This window comes from Theropithecus gelada, chromosome 2 (assembly GCF_003255815.1).
Source record: "Theropithecus gelada isolate Dixy chromosome 2, Tgel_1.0, whole genome shotgun sequence".
Lineage (NCBI taxonomy): Eukaryota > Metazoa > Chordata > Mammalia > Primates > Cercopithecidae > Theropithecus > Theropithecus gelada.
The window spans coordinates 106,639,951-106,657,848 of NC_037669.1; the positions used below are offsets into that span (position 1 = coordinate 106,639,951).

Below are 17,898 nucleotides of genomic sequence, written 5' to 3' on the forward strand. Positions count from 1 at the left end.
ACTGCAAGCTCCACCTCCCGGGTTCACGCCATTTTCCTGCCTCAGCCTCCCCAGTAGCTGGGACTACAGGTGCACGTGCCACCACGCCTGTCTAATTTCTTTTTGTATTTTTAGTAGAGACGGGGTTTCACTGTGTTAGCCAGGATGGTCTCGATCTCCTGACCTCGTGATCCACCTGCCTCGGCCTCCCAAAGTGCTGGGATTACAGACGTGAGCCACTGTGCCTGGCCAAATTAATTAATTTTTGAGATGGAGTCTCACTCTGTCGTCCAGGCTGGAGTTCAGTGATCTTGGCTCACTGCAACCCCCGCCTCCCGCGTTCAAGCAATTCTCCTGCCTCAGCCTCCTAGGTAGCTGGGATTACAGGCGCGCACCACCCCTGGTTAATTTTTGTATTTTTAGTAGAGACAGGGTTTTACCACGTTGGCCAGGCTGGTTTCGAACTCCTGACCTCAGGTGATCTGCCACCTTGGCCTCCCAAAGTGCTGGGATCACAGGTGTGAGCCACCGGGCCAGCCTGAATTGATAGGAATGAAAATCAGGAGCTCGCCAGTGAATTAGTTAGAAAGTGTCAAAATATCAGTAAGCCTCAGTTCCCTCATCTGCAAAGTGGAGATAATAATGCTAACTCATTTGATTGATATTAACATTAAATATAATAATGCTGCCAGGAGCAGTGGCTCATAATTGTAATCCCAGCACTTTGGGAGGCCGAGGTGAGTAGATCACCTGAGGTCCAGAGTTCAAGACCAGCCTGACCAATATGGTGAAACCCTGTCTCTACTAAAAATACAAAAATTAGGCCGGGCGCAGTGGCTCACGCCTGTAATCCCAACGTTTTGGGAGGCCGAGGTGGGCGGATCACAAGGTCAAGAGATCGAGACCATCCTGGCCAACATGGTGAAATCCCGTCTCTACTAAAAATACAAAAATTAGCTAGGCATGGTTGCTTGTGCCTGTAATCCCAGACACTCAGAAGGCTGAGGCAGGAGAAGCGCTTGAACCTGAGAGGCAGAGGTTGCAGTGAGCCGAGATCATGCCACTGAACTCCAGCCTGGCGACACAGTGAAACTCTGTCTTAAAAAAAAAAACACACACACACAAAAATACAAAAATTAGCCAGGCGTGGTAGCGGGCGCCCGTAACCCCAGCTACTGGGGAGGCTGAGGCAGGAGAATCACTTGAACCTGGGAAACAGAGGTTGCAGTGAGCAGAGATCGCACCACTGCGCTCCAGCCTGGAGGAGAGAGCATCTTAAAAAAAAAAAAAAAAAAAAAAAAAGGTCAGCCTCCAGCAGCCTGGAACAGCATGTGAGAGTGAGCTGGAGGGGCAAACAGAGGATATTCAGCACACCCCAGCCTTGGGCCCCTTGGGTTCCGGAGGTGAGCATCCTCCTCATGCCCTCATAATTCTTCCAGGTTACTTGCCCAAAGACCACCTTGAGCACATATGTCTCCTCTGCTGAAACTGTCTCCTTTATCTCCAGCGCCTCTTCAGCACTATTCATCACCTTCTAGTCATACTCTTCTTCACTGAAATGTTAGGATTTCATTCCAAGTCCTGCCGTCATCCTGAAGACCCCAAGTTCATGTGAGCAACGCAGTCGACATCCAGGACCTCTCCGTTTCTGGGCTCCCTCATCTTTAGTAATTTTCAGCTCATTCCTCTTCTGCCATCAGCCCTATGGCCATACCCAAGTTCTTGTCAGCCCCTAAGAGAAGCTCTCACCCTCTGAAATGGTCAATTCACAGATCCCTATAGAGAACCGTGAAGGGTCTAATATTTTACCCTACTTGAAAACTAACAAGTTAACCTGGTCTAGTTTTATGGGTGCTGGCACAAGACTCCTGGGTCAGAAATGAAGGACAATTTATTACCCACAGCAATAGCATTAGCCAGACTGACTATTAGAATTTTTGTGCTGGTTCCTTGAGTCCCAATTCCCATGGAGCAACATGAAGAGGGCTGGACTGTACCTGCACACTCAGTGGGTTGCATTATAGGAGAGGAATGCTGAACTGAAGTAGAATCTTTTATTTATTTATTTTGAGACAGAGTCTTGCTCTGTTGCCTAGGCTGGAGTATAATGGCGTGATCTCAGCTCACTGCAGACTTCGCCTCCATGGTTCCAGCGATTCTCCTGCCTTGACCTCCCGGGTACCTGGGATTACAGGCATGCACCACCACACCCAGCTAATTTTTGTATTTTTAGCAGAGACAGGGTTTTACCATGTTGGCCAGGCTGGTCTCGAACTCCTGACCTCAGGTGATCCACCCACCTCAGTCTCCCAAAGTGCTAGAGCCACCGTGCCTGGCTGAATCAGAATCTTTTATTTATTTTATTATTATTTTTGAAACAAAGTCTCGCTGTGTCCCCCAGGCTGGAGTGCAGTGGCACAGTCTTGGCTCACTGCAACGTCCGCCTCCCAGTTTCAAGCAATTCTCATGTCTCAGCCTCCCGAGTAGCTGGGATTACAGACGTGTGCCACCACGCCCGGCTAATTTTTCTATTTTTAGTAGAGACAGGGTTTTACCATGTTGGCCAGGCTGGTGTTGAATCCCTGGCATCAAGTGATCCGCCCACCTCAGCCTCCTGAAGTACTGGGATTGCAGGCGTGAGCCCCCACGCCGTGCCATGGAATCAGAACCTTTTACGATGGGCAGCACACAAGCCTGCGCTCTCTAGGGTGATACTATCTTTCTTCCAAGGTCATAAGTCAACAGCCCTTTGCTCTTGAGGAAAACATCTCTACCTTCCAAGATTGTTGACTTGTTTACCATAAAAACTTACTATTAAACAGTAGGTCCTCCAGGCTCAGTGTTCTTCAGTTGAGATGCAAATCCACTGCATGTTTAGCACCCATCTGGCTCATGGCATTGCCACCATGGGACTTGGAGAACATGCAGTGGTAATATAAAGTGTTTTGTTTCTGACCCAGGAGTCTCCTGTCTTTTGCCAACATCCAATCTTTTAGCTTGCATATAGGGTAAAATCAAATCCCAGACTTAACACCTCTGATATAACCAAAGTAAATTTATTTTTTAGAAACTGATGTGTATTTTCCATCAATGTTATTTCCATGTTGCTTAAGAACCCGTGCAGGAACAGTTGAAGACCATTAAGTAGTTGTTTCTGCCCATTCAGTGGCCTGAGCTGTGGGAGCTGCAGACCAGTCTTCCGTGGCAGGCTGAACACTCCAGTCTTCAGTAGGGACCTGAGGAGTAGGCACAGAGGGCACCTGCATGCCATCGGACCAGTCTCCAACCTCAGGCTGAGTAGCAGTGAACTCAGGAGCTGGAGCTGTCCATTTGCCCTAAAATTCCTTCTTGGTCACAGTCTTTTCAGCAGCAGCCTGCTCTTTTCCAATCTCTTCAGGATCTCTGTAGAAGTAGAGATCAGGCTTCTCCCACCTCCCATGGGTGTTCGAGGGAAATGGTGCCACACACGCGCAGAACTTCCAGGGCCAGCATCCACCACCTCAGACCCACTGAGGGAGCTCCCTTGTTGTTGCAGGTGATGGCAATGTCCACATCGCACAGAGGAAAACCAGTGTGACATAGAGCAATGGTAGGTAGGTTAATAGAAAATGTCTCTGCGAGAGGCTGGTGGTCAGCCCAGGGATCAGCAACCACTAGAAGCTGACTCCCTCTGCGGGCTGCCTGGATCTGGTTAGCGAAGGTTCCAGGAGTGAAGTGGCCAGCAATTGGAGTGGCTCCAGTGGCAGCAGCAAACTTCAGCCCAGCCCTCTGGCCAGTATTCTTACAGGACATGACACTGACATCAGCAGGGTTTTTAAAGGCAGCAATGGCATGAGCTGCCAGCAGAAGCTTCTCCCAGGTCCTCTTCAGATGTAGAATGTAGACGCCATCACTTTTCTTCTTCTTTTTTTTTTTTTTTTGAGACGGAGTCTCGCTCTCTTGCCCAGGCTGGAGTGCAGTGGCGTGATCTTGGCTCACTGCAAGCTCCGCCTCCCGGGTTCACGCCATTCTCCTGCCTCAGCCTCCCGAGTAGCTGGGACTACAGGCACCCGCCACCACGCCTGGCTAATTTTTGTATTTTTAGTAGAGACGGGGTTTCATCGTGTTAGCCAGGATGGTCTCGATCTCCTGACCTTGTGATCCGCCCGCCTTGGCCTCCCAAAGTGCTGGGATTACAGGCGTGAGCCACTGCACCTGGCCATCACTTTTCTTCTTACAGATGTACTACTCCATTTGAAGTCAAGCTTGGTACCACCTAAGTGGGTTCCTGCTGCAAGGAACTTAAGGACATCCTCCTCCTTCATTTGCAGGACATCAAAAGCTCCAGATATTGTGAAAGTTTCCCTTTAAGTTACAACGGGAATCTAGAACAATGCCGTATGGGCCCCTCTCTGCGTTGTGTGGAAAAGGCGTGAATTTATTTTAGTTTTTTAAACAAGTCATGTGCTGGGAGACATCACAAATGCTATTATCTCTGAGGAACACTTCAATCCTCTTCTCTTGGTGACCTCTCTCAGTTTCTCTGGGAAGCCTTCTCCCTGAGCCTCCCATGCCCCTTCCTTCAACTGGGCTATATTCCCTCTCTCAAGACTCCTACAGAGCCTTCTCCCCCAATACACTAGGATGTTTGTGAGGTCAGATATAGTGTCTTCTCAATTGTATCTCCAGGTTTAACACATCACCTGACACACTGTAAGCGCTTAATAAGTGCTTATGGAATGAAGGAAGTGCCATTGCAGAGATATGCATAAAGCGGTATGTGAGTACAAAAGAAGGGAATCTAAATCGGAGTGGAAGTCTGGGAAAGGCCTCCTGGAAGAGGTGACACTTGAGGCTGACCTGAAGGACAAGTCGGTTAGGTATTTCAAGTGGTGAGAACGGTAGCGTGAATGCTCAGCAGTGGGAACTCGGATGCTGCCTTTGAGTAATGGCCAATGACAGTACTGCAGCTAGGGTTGGAGGGAATGGAGTGGCAGGGAATCAAGCTGACTGACAGGTAGGTTAGGGATGGATTATGAAAAAGTGAAAGCCTGCTTTTCATTTCAGGCTTGGATTTTGTGTTTATTTATTTATTTATGAGACAGGGTCTCACTATGTTGCCCAGGCTGGCACAACAATCTCGGCTCACTGCAACCTCCGCCTCCCAGGTTCAAGCAATTCTCCTGCCTCGGCCAACTGAGTAGCTGGGATTACAGGCACGTGCCACCATGTCCAGCTAATTTTTGTATTTTTAGTAGAGACGGGGTTTCACCATGTTGGCCGGGCTGGTATCGAACTCCTGACCTCAGGTGATCCGACCGCCTCGGCCTCCCAAAGTGCTGGGATTACAGGAGTGAGCCATCCCACCCAATAGGCTTGGACTTTGTTAAAGGCATACAGAATAACACGAAGTGGTTAGAAATACAGAAAAAAAAGAGTAGTAATTTAAGAAAACTTGGCTTGCGACGTTGGTTCCTCTAGGAACCATCCCTGCAACTCTGGCCAAGTCCTGTCCCCTCTGACCTGAGGCAAAGTGAAGCAGTGATGACATCTACCTCTAGCAGTGCTGTGACAATTAAATGCGATCTTAGGGAAAGCGCCTGGTATGTGCCGTTACTCAAAAAAAATGTCAGTTGTCCCTCTTCGCTCTGGCCTCATCCTCCTCATCTGCAAATGCGGGGAGTCCGGGCCACTCTCGCAGGTCGCTCCGGGAGCCGACTGAGCGGTGGGAGGGGAAGCGGTGCTGGAGAAGTGCGCCAGCCACTCGTCCCGGCACCGTGGCAGGTTCGGCGGCCTCTCAGCCGCGCGGGGACGCTCTAGACTGCTCCTCGCGCTCTATGGTGTTTCCTTCGCCCCGGAAGTAGTTGCGCAGCTGGGGTGGGTAAGGTCAGGCCATGGTGGGGCAGAGGTTGGGAAGATGGCGTGGCGAGGCTGGGCGCAGAGAGGCTGGGGCTGTGGCCAGGCATGGGCTGTGTCGGTGGACGGCCGCAGCTGCGAGGAGCTCACTGCGGCCCTAGCCCCGCAGCGGCTGCTTGGACGCAGGTAATGGCAGCTGCTCTGGTCTCGCCTCTTGGTCCCTGAGCTCTGGCAGTGTATCCTCAGGGGGCGGAGGCCGTCTGGGTCTCTTGTGCTGCCCCCAGCTCACCCCCTTCACCTTACTTGCCCCTTCTCTCTCCTCTCTCGCCTCCGTCCAGTCCTCGTTCTCGCTCCCCTTGCCCATCCTAGCCTAGCCTTCCACGAGCCTGCGCTTTCTCCTTTCCCATTGGGAAGGACGTGACTGGAAGGGGAACTAAGCTGAAGGTTCATGCGTGCCACACTTCATAATCCCGAGAGAAAACTGTTGAGCCAGTTTCTAAGTGAAGCAGTTAGTACAGCTGGTAGAATGGCGGTTTTTATTCTTTTTCCATCTAATTTTAAGGATTATGTTCCATTACAACCAGTCGCCGCCTTTAGCTTGTAGTGAGCTGAGGGAGGACGAAGGCTGAGGGAGGGTATCACTTTGTGTCTGGCAAAGTCGTAGGAGAGGCTTTACTGTTGAATTGAGACAGTGGAAGATTTGGTTTCCGGTTGATTCGGAAAGAAAACTACTGAACCTTCCGAGTAGAAGTGTGAAGTGTATGGTCTATCAGTATTGCTGATTTTTGCATCACAGTAATTCATTTCTAATTTGAGAGAGAAGAGAGAAATTCCTCACCTGTTTAAGAATCTGGTGTGCATTTGGCTTTGAAAATTTTCCTCCTCTTTTGTTCAAAACTTAACTCCTCCCAATTTCTGACTTGGTTAGATGGATGCCTCGAATCCACCTGATTGCTGGTAATAAGAACCATTGTTTATCAACACGTGGGATAGTCAATGATAAATAATCGAGGCTCTAATGTGGCGGACAAGGATCACCTGGAGAGTTTGTATGGTATTTTTATGTCCCAGGCTTCACCCCACTCCTATCAAATCACAATCAGGAGGGGGTGGGTGGAGTGGAAGAACCTGTATGTCCTACAAGCATTAAAGGTGAGTTTTATCAGGGACTTGTGAAAACCTTACATACATTGTATCTTCATACACTGTAACATGGATCTGTCAGACACTAATCTTGAACTCTTGGGGAGATGGAAAGTGAGGACAGGTGGAGGTGGTAATCCCGTTTCAGATTGCATAGTTTAAGGGGGGAAGAAACGATTAATACTGGCCGGGCGTGGTGGACTCACTCGCCTGTAATCCTAGCACTTTGGGAGGCTGAGGCAGATGGATCGCCTGAAGTCAGGAGTTCAAGACTAGCCTGGCCAACATTGCAAAACCCTGTCTCTACTAAAAATACAAGAAACTAGCGGGGCATGGTGGCGGGCGCCTGTAATCCCAGCTACTCTGGAGGCTGAGGCAGGAGAATGGCTTGAACCCGGGAGGTGGAGGTTGCAGTGAGCCGAGATCATGCCATTGCGCTCCAGCTTGAACGAGAGTGAGACTCCATCTAAAATAAATACTGTACGTGTATTAGGAAGCAACAGAAAGTGTGTGAAACATTTAAGATTTATGTGCACATCACCGTGCTGGTTTTAGGAAGGGGAAGCAAAGGAAAACTAATGAGCCTCTAGTAAAAACTGAGCACGAAGACCATTTGAAACAGTGAAGAAGAAACACATGAAGTGTTGAAGATTAGTATTTAATATCTGAAAAGCTTGCCATTTGTATAGAAAGTTTGAAAATGACATTTTCGTGGTTGCATAAAAAATATACATGAGAGTGTAGGCCTGAAATAGAGCATTTGCCTCTGGAAATAAGTTCTTAAAGTTAACAGTGTATCAGTTACCTTGTATATAACCTTTATTAGCTGTATGTTGAGTTCTTACGGTTCTGAAATTAGCGTGCAGAAGAATGACCCAATCCATGTTATTTGATGTATTAATAATAGGCCGGAAGTGGGGCCAGGAATTTGCATTTTACAAGCACTCTAGGTGGAGATACTAGGGTCTGAAAACTACTGCAGGCCGAAGGCAGCCCACCAGCCAAGAATGGTTTATATTTTTAAAGGATTGTAAAACAAAAATAGTAGTATGTGACAGATTTCAGTAGTCCACAAAGACCAAAATACCTTCTATCTGGCCTTTCACACAAAAGGGAAAAAAAATCTCATTTGGGCTCTTTGTAAACTTTACTGTTACCAAGGTTTGAGGCTTGAAAGTGGAAACCTGCTTAATTTGCCAATTGTATGAAACTATCCAAAGGAAGAAAGTAGTTGAATTGTAATACTTAACATTTTATATTTTTAAAAAACTTGCCATTTGGATGGAAAGTTTATATTGAGATATAGTGTCTCCCTTTCTCTCTCTCTCTGTGTGTGTGTGTGTATGTGTGTGTGTGTATATATATATATATTTATTTATTTATTTATTTATTTTTAAAGGCAGACTCTTGCTCTGTTGCCCAGGCTGGAGTGCAGTGGCACGATCTCAGCTCACTGCAACTTCTGCCTCCCAGGTTCAAGCGATTCTCCTGCCTCAGCTTCCCAAGTAGCTGGGATTACAGGCATGCACCACCATGATGCCTGGCTAAGTTTTGTGCTTTTTGTAGATGGGGTTTTAGCTATGTTGGCCAGGCTGGTCTCGAACTCCTGTCTCAAGTGATCTGCCTGCCTCGGCCTCCCAAAGTGTTGGGATTACAGGCTTCCGTCACCATGCCTAGCCTCAAAATACCTTTAAGTAAGATGCTTGACATATTAGTCAGTTGTATATGTTGTATTTTGTTTTAACTGATCATCTATTAACTCAAGATGGGGTCAAGAAAATAATTTCGGTATGCCAGAGTTTATGTAGAATCCAACCTCCCACCCAATATCTTTTGTATTTTTAAGAGGTGAGTTCTGTCACCTAGGCTGAAGTGCATAGGCACTATCATAGCTCACTGCAGCCCCAGACTGCTGGGTTCAAGGGATCCCCCCTCATCAGCCTCCCTCGTAGCAAGGACTACAGGTACGCACTACCATGCCTCGGGCTCTATTTTGTTTTAAGTAGAATGAATCTAATCAGTTGTGTATGCTTAGACACATTTTGTCTCCATTTAAACATTAGGCCATTTCTACTTAATTTGTTCATACAAATCTTAAGTAACATAAGCATTAGCGCTGACCTGTATATTTAAGTTATATCGTCTTTACCCTTGCACTCTTAAAAACAATGCACAGCCCGGGCACGGTGGCTCACACCTATAATCCCAGCACTTTGGGAGGCTGAGGCGGATGAATCACCTGAGGTCAAGAGTGCTAGACCAGCCTGGCCAACATGGTGAAACCCCGTCTCTACTAAAAATACAAAAATTAGCCAGGCATGGTGGCAGGTGCCTGTAATCCCAGCTGCTCGGTGGGGCCGAGGCAGGAGAATTGCCTGAACCCAGGAGACGGAGGTTGCAGTGAGCTGAGATCACGCCATTGCACTCCAGCGTGGGAGACAAGAGCGAGACTTCATCTCAAAAAAAAAAAAAAAAAATGCACAATGGCTGTGCGGTGGCACAGTCCCAGCACTTTGGGAGGCTGAGGCAGGAAGATAACTTGAGTCTAGGAGTTTGAGACCAGCCTGGGCAATATAGGGAGACTCCTGTCTCTACAAAAATTTAAAAAAATTAGTGGGTATGGTGGTGCTTGCCTCTGGTCCCAGCTACTTGGGAGGCTAAGGTAGGAGGATTGCTTTAGCCAGGAAGGTGAAGGTGAAGGCTGCTGTGAGCTATGAGGGTGCCACTGCCCTCCAGCCTGAGTGAGAGTGTGAGACCCTGTCTCAAAAACCCCAAAAAACAAAACAACCAAAACGTTTATGAGACTGTGTTGTCACGCACCATTAGGTCAACAAATATATTGGTATAACTTTTTCTACTTAAAAGTTATAGGATTGTATTTTGTAAAAAAAATCTGAACTGGCTGGGTGTGGTGGCTCATGCCTGTAATCCCAGCACTTTGGGAGGCCGAGGTGGGCGGGTCACCTGAGGTCAGGAGTTCAAGACCAGCCTGGCCAATGTGGTGAAACCCCCTCTCTACTAAAAACACAAAAATTAGCCTGGGCGTGGTGGCGGGCGCCTGTAATCCCTGCTACTTGGGAGGTGGAGGAAGGAGAATCGCTTGAACCCCGGAAGCGGAGGATGCAGTGAGCCGAGATCACGCCATTGTACTCCAACCTGGCAACAGGAGCAAAACTCTGTCTTAAAAACAGAAAGAAACAACAAAAAAAACTGAACCATAACTGTGTGGCTGGTGGCAACTTAAGTATTCATGACATCCTTCCACGTTGAGCACATTTGATTGCGTCCACAAATCACCAGCTACTGGCAGAAGGACCAAAGCAGCAGGGTCAAGGCAGTCCTGCCTTCGTGAGTTGGTATATGCCTCAAGGGACCCTGTTTCCCATTCCCATCCATTTTATTGCAGCACTTCACTTTGTTTTCCAACTTATTCTGGTAGGTAATTTATTTTTCCAATCTTACATACCCATCCGATTGGGAAGAGGTGAATAACCTAAACCTGTGAATAAGATCGCAGACATTTGCAATTAGAGATATTATGCTTTTCCTTGTTTCACACTTTAAGAAATTTAAGGCCAGGTGCAGTGGCTCACGCCTGTAATCCTTTGGCAGCACTTTGGGCGACACATTGGGAGGCCAAGGCAGGCAGATCACCTGATGTCAGGAGTTTGAGACTAGCCTGGCCAATATGGCGAAACCTCATCTCTACTAAAAATACAAAAAAAAAAAAAAGAAAAAGCCGGTCCTGATGGCAGCCATCTGTAATCCCAGCTACTTGGGAGGCTGAGGCAGGAGAATCACTTGAATTCGAGAGGCAGAGGTTGCAGTGAGTTGTGATAGTGCCACTGCACTCCAGCCTGGGTGACAGAGTGAGGACCAACCCCCCCACCCCGCAAAAAGAAATTTAAAATGAAAGCTCACTAAAAAGAAAATGTACCTTATATAATATGTAATAAACATACTATATCTAAAAGCATCCTTATGCCAATAGAAAACCAAACTCGAACTGACCTAAATTATTAGGGGAATTTATTGGTTTATGCAGGTCAAAAATGTAGAGGTAGGACTGGCTTCTAGTGAGATAAGTCCAGTGTCTCAAATTGTCACCAGACACCATTTTCTCCATGGCTTGTCTCTGCTTCCTAAATGTTGGCTTTATTCTCTCAGCATGCTATCTCCTTGTGGTTATAAGATGGCTGCCAGCAGCTCTTGGGGCTCTACATTTTTAGGTGCAAATCTAGCAGAAAAAAAGTTGTCTTCTCTGTTACCACAAACAAAATCTTGAAATTGAATTTCATTGGACCAGATTGGCCTAACTTGGGACAGGTGCCCATGCTTGAATCCCTTGACGTTGCCAGGGAATGGGATGTGAAAGTTGGCTTAAGTCAATCGTGGACTTGGTGTATCTAATCAAACGAAGTGGCTGGAAATTCTAGGGTATGGTTTGGAAAGGGAGAAGAGGGCATAGATGCTGGGAGCCAGTCCTAGTGAAGCATTTGTATTGGAATTCTTTGTTTTATTACCTACATAGGATTAATCTGTGGGACAACAAACCATTCTAATTTAAGTACAAGTATTGTTGGAAGAGTGAGGAATCGGGTTCTAGCTCCTTGCTATTCCAAGTGGTTCATGAACTAGCAGTTTGGGCATCATCTAGGACAGGGATTTGGTAAACTTAGTTTGTAAAAGGTCACATAGAAAATATGACTGCATGTGGTCTTTGTCACATATTCTTCCGCTTTCCTTTTAAACAACCCTTTAAACATGTAAAAACCATTTTTAGTTGGAGGCTCAAATCCACTCTATAGGCCATAGTTTGACAACCCCTAATTTAGGTGCTTGTTTAGATATGCAAAATTTCAGACTCACCTTGTCCCAGACCTACTAAATTAGAATGTTTTTAATGAGACTTCCAGGTGATCTGTATGTAGACTAAAGTTTCCCCAAACCTGTGGTATGAATAGATCTCGACTCTGGCGGCACATGAGAATCACCCGGGGGAGGTCTTACAACTACTGAGGCCTTGGGCCCAGTCCTAGAGATTCTAATTTAATTGATATGAGGTAGAACCATGGTGTAGGACTTTTAAGAGCTCACCCGGCAGTTCTAATGTATAGCCAGAATTGAGAATTACTGCTCTAGACTAGGAAGCATGACTGCCTCTGCCACATCTACTGTGGTAGTTAAAAAACTATGGCCACAATATTTTGTAGTTCTTCTCATCCAAAGTTGGAGTCAGCTTCCCCATTCCTTGGAGCTGGGTTGGACTTGTGGCTTTGTTTGACTGGTAGCATGTGGTGGAAGTAATACTGTGCAAGGTCCAGAGACAGCCTCAGAAGACCTTGCAGCTTTTGCCTTTGCCCACTTGGAACACTCCCTTTGTCATGGTAGAAGCCCCCGCTAGACTACTGAACACCAAGGACTGGGTGGAGAAAGAGCCAGCAGACAACCAGCACTAAGGCTCCAGGTACGAATGAGGCCATCTTAGACTCTCCAGCTCTGATTAAGCAGTCAAGAGTACTGGCTGCATTGAGTGATCCAGGTGAGACCAGTGGAATCGGTCCCCAGTTGGGGGCAGCTAACCTAGAGAATCATGAGAAATAATAAATTACAGTTTTAGGCCAGGCATGGTGGCTCATGCCTATAACCCTAGCACTTTGGGAGGCCAAGATGGGAGGATCACTTGAAGCCAGGAGTTCCAGACCAGCCTGGTCATCATAGCAAGAACCCAGCTCTTTAAAAACAAGAAAAAGTAGGCTGAGTGTGGTGACTCACACCTGTAATCCCAGAACTTTGGGAGGCCGAGGCAGATGGATCACTTGAGCTTAGGAGTTTGAGACGAGCCTGACCAATATGAAACCCCATCCCTACTAAAAATACAAAAAGTAGCCAGATGTGGTGGCGTATATCTGTAGTCCCAGCTACTCGGGAGGCTAAGGCAGGAGAATTGCTTGTACCTGGGAGGTAGAGGTTGCAGTGAGCCGAGAGCATGCCACTGCACTCCAGCCTGGGTGACACTGTCTCAAAAAAAAAAAAAAAGTAATAAATTATGGTTTTAAGCCAGTGCATTTTAGAGTGGTTTGTTAAGATGTGGATACCTTAATTTAAAAATGCTTTATTACTAAAAAATTCTAATGATAATCTGAGCCTTCAGTGAGCCGTAATCTTTTTGCTGGTGGAGGGTCTTGCCTCTGTTGATGGCTGCGGACTGATCAGAGTGGTGGTTACTGAAGTTTGGAGTAGTGGTGGCAATTTCTTAAAATAAGACAACATGAAGTTTGCCATGTTAATTGACTCCTCCTTTCACAAAAGATTTCTCAGTAGCATGTGATGCTGTCTGATAGCATTTTATCCACAGTAGAACTTCTTTCAAAGTAGGAGTAAATCCTCTCAAACCGTGCTACTGCTTTATCAACTTGGTTTATGTAATAATCTAAATCCTTTGTTGTCCTTTCAACAGTGTTCACAGCGTCTTCAACAGGAGTAGATTCTATCTCAAGAAACCACTTTCTTTGTTCATCCATAAGAAGCAACTTCTCATCTGTTCAAGTTTGATCATGAGATTGCAGCAATTCAGTCACATCTTCAGGCTCCACTTCTAATTCTAGTTCTCTTGCTATTTCTTTTTTTTTTTTTTTGAGACGGAGTCTCCCTCTGTCGCCCAGGCTGGAGTGCAGTGGCCGGATCTCAGCTCACTGCAAGCTCTGCCTCCCAGGTTTACACCATTCTCCTGCCTCAGCCTCCTGAGTAGCTGGGACTACAGGCACCCGCCACCTCGCCCGGCTAGTTTTTTTTGTATTTTTTAGTAGAGACGGGGTTTCACCATGTTAGCCAGGATGATCTCAATCTCCTGACCTCATGATCCGCCCTCCTGGGCCTCCCAAAGTGCTGGGATTACAGGCTTGAGCCACCGTGCCCGGCCAATTTCTTTTTTTTTGAGATGGAGTTTCACTCCTGTCGCCTAGGCTGGAGTGCAGTGGTGCAATCTTGGCTCATTGCAACCTCTGCCTCCCCGGTTCAGGCGATTCTCTTGCCTCAGCCTCCTGAGTAGCTGGGATTACAGGCACCCACCACCATGCCCGGTTAATTTTTTTGTATTTTTAGTAGAGACGGGGTTTCACCATGTTGTCCAGGCTGGTCTTGAACTCTTGACCTCAGGTGATCTGCCCACGTCGGCCTCCCAAGGTACTGGGATTACAGGCATGAGTGACTGCACCCAGTCCTTAGTTCCGTTTCTATTTCTACCGCATCTGCAGTTAACTTCCTCCACTGAAGTCTTGAGCCCCTCAAAGTCATAATTGAGTGTTGTAATCAACTTCTTCTAAACTCCTGTTAATGTTGATATTTTGACCTCCTCTCATGAATCATGAATGTTCCCGATGACATCCAGAATGGTAGATCCTTTCCAGAACCTTTTCAGTTTACCTTGCCCAGATCCATCAGAAGAATCACTCTGTGGCTCTTGTCTTACAAAAGGCATTTCTCTTTCTTTCTTTCTTTTTTTTTTTTTTTTTTTTTTTTTACAAAATGTATTTCATGGGGGGGGAAAAAACCAAACTGTATTTCTTAAATCTTAAATAATATGACTTGAAAGTTGAAATTATTCCTTGATGTGTGTGGATGCAGAATGGATGTTGTGTTAGCAGGCATGAAAACAACATTCATCTTCTTGTACCTGTGCATCTGAGCTCTTGGGTGATCAGACACACTGTCAATGAACAGTAATATTTTGAAAGGAATTTTTTTTCTCAGCATGTGGTCTCAACATTGGGCTTAAAATATTTGGTAAACCGTTTGGGCACGGTGGCTCGCTCCTGTAATCCCAGCACTTTGGGAGGCCAAGGTGGGTGGATCTCCTGAGGTCAGGAGTTCAAGACCAGCCTGGCCAACATGGTGAAACCCCGTCTCTACTAAAAACACAAAAATTAGCTGGACGTGGTGGCAGATGCCTCCCAGCTGCTCGGAGGGTTGAGGCAGGAGAATCACTTGAACCTGGGAGGTGGAGGTTTTAGTGAGCTGAGATTGCACCACTGCACTTCCGGCCTGGGTGACAGAGTGAGACTCCATCTCAAAAAGTAAAAATAGACAAAAAGTATTCCATAAACCATGCTGTAAACAGGTGTGCTGTAATCTAGGCTTTGTTGTTTGATTAATAGAGCACGGGCAGAGTAGTTTACTATCATTCTTAAGGGTTGTAGGATTCTCAGAATGGTAAATGAGCATTGGCTTCAACTTAGTCACCAATGGCATTAGTGTCTAATGAAGTCAGCCTGTCCTTTGGAGCTTTGAAGCCAGGCATTGCCTCTTCTCTATAGCTATGAAAGTCTTAGATGGCATCTTCTTCCAATAGGTGGATGTTTTGTCTACTTTGCAAATCTATTTAGTGTAGCCACCTTCATCTTAGGATCTTCTTGATAAGTTGCTGCGGTTTCTACATTAGCACTTGCTGCTTCAAGTTGCTCTTGTATGTTATAGAGACAACTTCTTTCCTTAAACCTTATGAACCAACCTCTGCTAGCTTCAGACTTTTCCTGCAGCTTCCTCAATTCTCTCAGCCTTCATAGAATTGAAGAGAGTTAGTCGTGCTCTGGGTTGGCTGTGGCTTAAGGGAATGTTGTGGCTGATTTGATCTTCTATTCAGACCACTGTAATTTTCTCATGTTGGCAATAAGGCTGTTTTGCTTCTTACTGTTTATCTTTTTTTGTGTGTAGTGGGGGGAGGTAGGGGTAGATGGAGTCTTGCTCTGTCACCCAGGCTGGAATACAGTGGCACAGTCTCGGCTCGCTGCAGCCCCCACCTCCCACGTTCAAGCGATTCTCCTGCCTCAGCGTCTGCAGTAGCTGGGATTACAGGTGCCCGCCGTCACACCCGGCTAATTTTTGTATTTTTAGTGGAGATGGGGTGTCACATTGTTGTCCAGGCTGGTCTTGAACTCCTGACCTCAGGTGATCCGCCAGTCTCTGCCTTCCAAAGTTCTAGGATTACAAGTGTGAGCCCCTACACCCGACCTACTATTTTTCTCTTCTCAGGAGTAGCACTTAAAATTTCCTTCAGTAGTTTTGCTGTTGTTGTTGAGACAGAGTCCAGTTCTGTCACCCAGGTTGGAGTGCAGTAGTGCATTTGTAAAGCTCACTGCAACCTTGACCTCCTGAGCTGAAGCAATCTTCCCACCTCAACCTCCCAAGTAGCTAGTACTATAGGTGCAAGCCACCACACTTGGCTAATTTTTAAATTTTTTTGTAGAGACAGGCTCTCACTATGGTGCCTAGGTTGGTTTCAAACTCCTGAACTCAAGTGATCTTCCTGCCTCAGCTTCCCAAAGTGCTGGGGTTACAGCTGTGAGCCACCATGCCCGGCAAGAATTGTTTCTTTGTATTTACAAGTTGGCTATTTGTGCCAGAGTCTTAGCTTTTGGCCCATCTCAGCTTTTGACATGACTTCTTCACTAAGCTTAATTATTTCTTGTTGGCCGGGTGTGGTGGCTCGCGCCTGTAATCCCAGCACTTTGGGAGGCTGAGGCGGGCGGATCACCTGAGGTCAGGAGTTCAAGACCAGCCTGGTCAACATGGCAAAACCCCGTCTCTACTAAAAATACAAAAATTAGCTGGATGTGGTGATGGGTGCTTGTAATTCCAGCTACTTGGGAGACTGAGGTAGGAGAATTGCTTGAACCCGGGAGGCGGAGGTTGCAGTGAGCCGAGATCACGCCACTGCACTCCAGCCTGGGTGATAGGCGAAACTCCATCTCAAAAAAAAAAAAAAAAAAAAGATTTCTGGTGATTTCAAGCGAGAGACATGGGACTGTTCCTTTCACTTGAACACTTAGCGGTGACTATAGGGTTATTAATTGACCCAATTTCAATATTGTTGTGTTCCAAGGAATGGGGAGGTCCAAGGAGAGGGAAAGATGGGCAATGGCTGGTTTGTAGAGCAGTCAGAACCTACGCAGCATTATTAAGTTCAGTGTTTCATATGGTCATGAAAAACAATTTCAGTGGTAACATCAAAGGTCACACTGATCACAAATCACCGTAACAGAGAAGAAGAAATTAAAGTGTTGGGAGAATTACCAAAATGTGACACAGAGCCCCCAAGTGAGCACATGGTGTTGGAAAAATGGTGCCAAAAGACAAGCGCGATGTATGGTTGCCACAGACCTTCAATTTTTGTAACACACTTGAGATATCTGTGAAATACAGTAAATCGAGGTATGCCTGTGTGTGATGTATTCAGCATGTGTATACTGCATCTGATAACTTAACCCTGGGGCCAGCTTGTGTAATGTACTCTTAGTGTCCTCAGCTTGACACACATTTCTGGTGAGATCCTCGAGGTAAATATTTTAGGCAAAAAGATCTGACTTTGCTTCAAGTCCAGATTCCCAACCTAGTGTGTTTATGTTCCTTTTAAAACTTGTGCTTCAAAATTTTAAGTGAATTGGTGACAGAAATAATTTTTTATTAGAATTATTTGTGTAGTATTCAGCTGTTGGAAATACAGAGGATTCTTATTCTCTGTATTTCTTGGTCCAGTACATGACCAATGCTAGGAACCAACATTACTGGGTTATAACTTGCCATCTTTAGTTAATTAATGAATTTATTTATTTTTTGAGGCAGAGTCTTGCTGTGTTGCCCAGGAGCTCTGTCACACTGGAGTGTAGTGGCGCGATCTCGGCTCACTGCAACCTCTGCCTCCCAGGTTCTAGAGATTCTCCTGCCTCAGCTTGGATTACAGGCATGCACCACCACACCCAGCTAAGTTTTGTATTTTTAGTAGAGGTGGAGTTTCACCATGTTGGCCAGGCTGGTCTCAAACTCCTGATCTCAGGTGATCCTCCCGCCTCAGCCTCCCAAAGTGCTGGGATTACAGGGATTACAGGTGTGAGCTACCATGCCTGGCTGCTAACTTGTCCTGTTTATGGTAAATATATTCCTATT

The 17,898-nt window shown here is 46.4% G+C and overlaps 2 protein-coding genes across 6 annotated transcripts in view; one reads left to right on the forward strand and one right to left on the reverse strand.

The window, feature by feature from the left end:
* Nucleotides 1–3,396: 3,396 nt before the first annotated feature.
* On the reverse strand, nucleotides 3,397–4,283 carry LOC112619280 (40S ribosomal protein SA-like). The gene is made up of 2 exons (XM_025377305.1): nucleotides 4,197–4,283; nucleotides 3,397–3,882 (listed from the first exon to the last, which is right to left on the reverse strand). The coding sequence occupies exons 1-2, from the start codon at nucleotides 4,281–4,283 to the stop codon at nucleotides 3,397–3,399; spliced, it is 573 nt and encodes a 190-aa protein (XP_025233090.1).
* A 1,536-nt stretch (nucleotides 4,284–5,819) lies between these two features.
* Nucleotides 5,820–17,898, forward strand: part of PARL (presenilin associated rhomboid like) — a 55,623-nt gene continuing 43,544 nt past the window's right edge. For all 5 annotated transcript variants that reach the window (XM_025377300.1, XM_025377301.1, XM_025377304.1 and 2 more), the window contains exon 1: nucleotides 5,820–6,000. In XM_025377300.1, the coding sequence (XP_025233085.1) occupies nucleotides 5,876–6,000 (125 nt within the window). In that variant the 5' untranslated portion in view covers nucleotides 5,820–5,875. The remainder of the gene's footprint in view (nucleotides 6,001–17,898) is intronic.

Coding starts and splice junctions, on each gene's coding strand:
- LOC112619280 (XM_025377305.1), bottom strand. CDS start 4,283: ATGAAGGAGGAGGATGTCCTTAAGTTCCTTGCAGCAGGAACCCACTTA. Junction 3,883..4,196: donor TCAAATGGAGTAGTACATCT/GTAAGAAGAAAA, acceptor AAAAAAAAAAAG/AAGAAGAAAAGTGATGGCGT.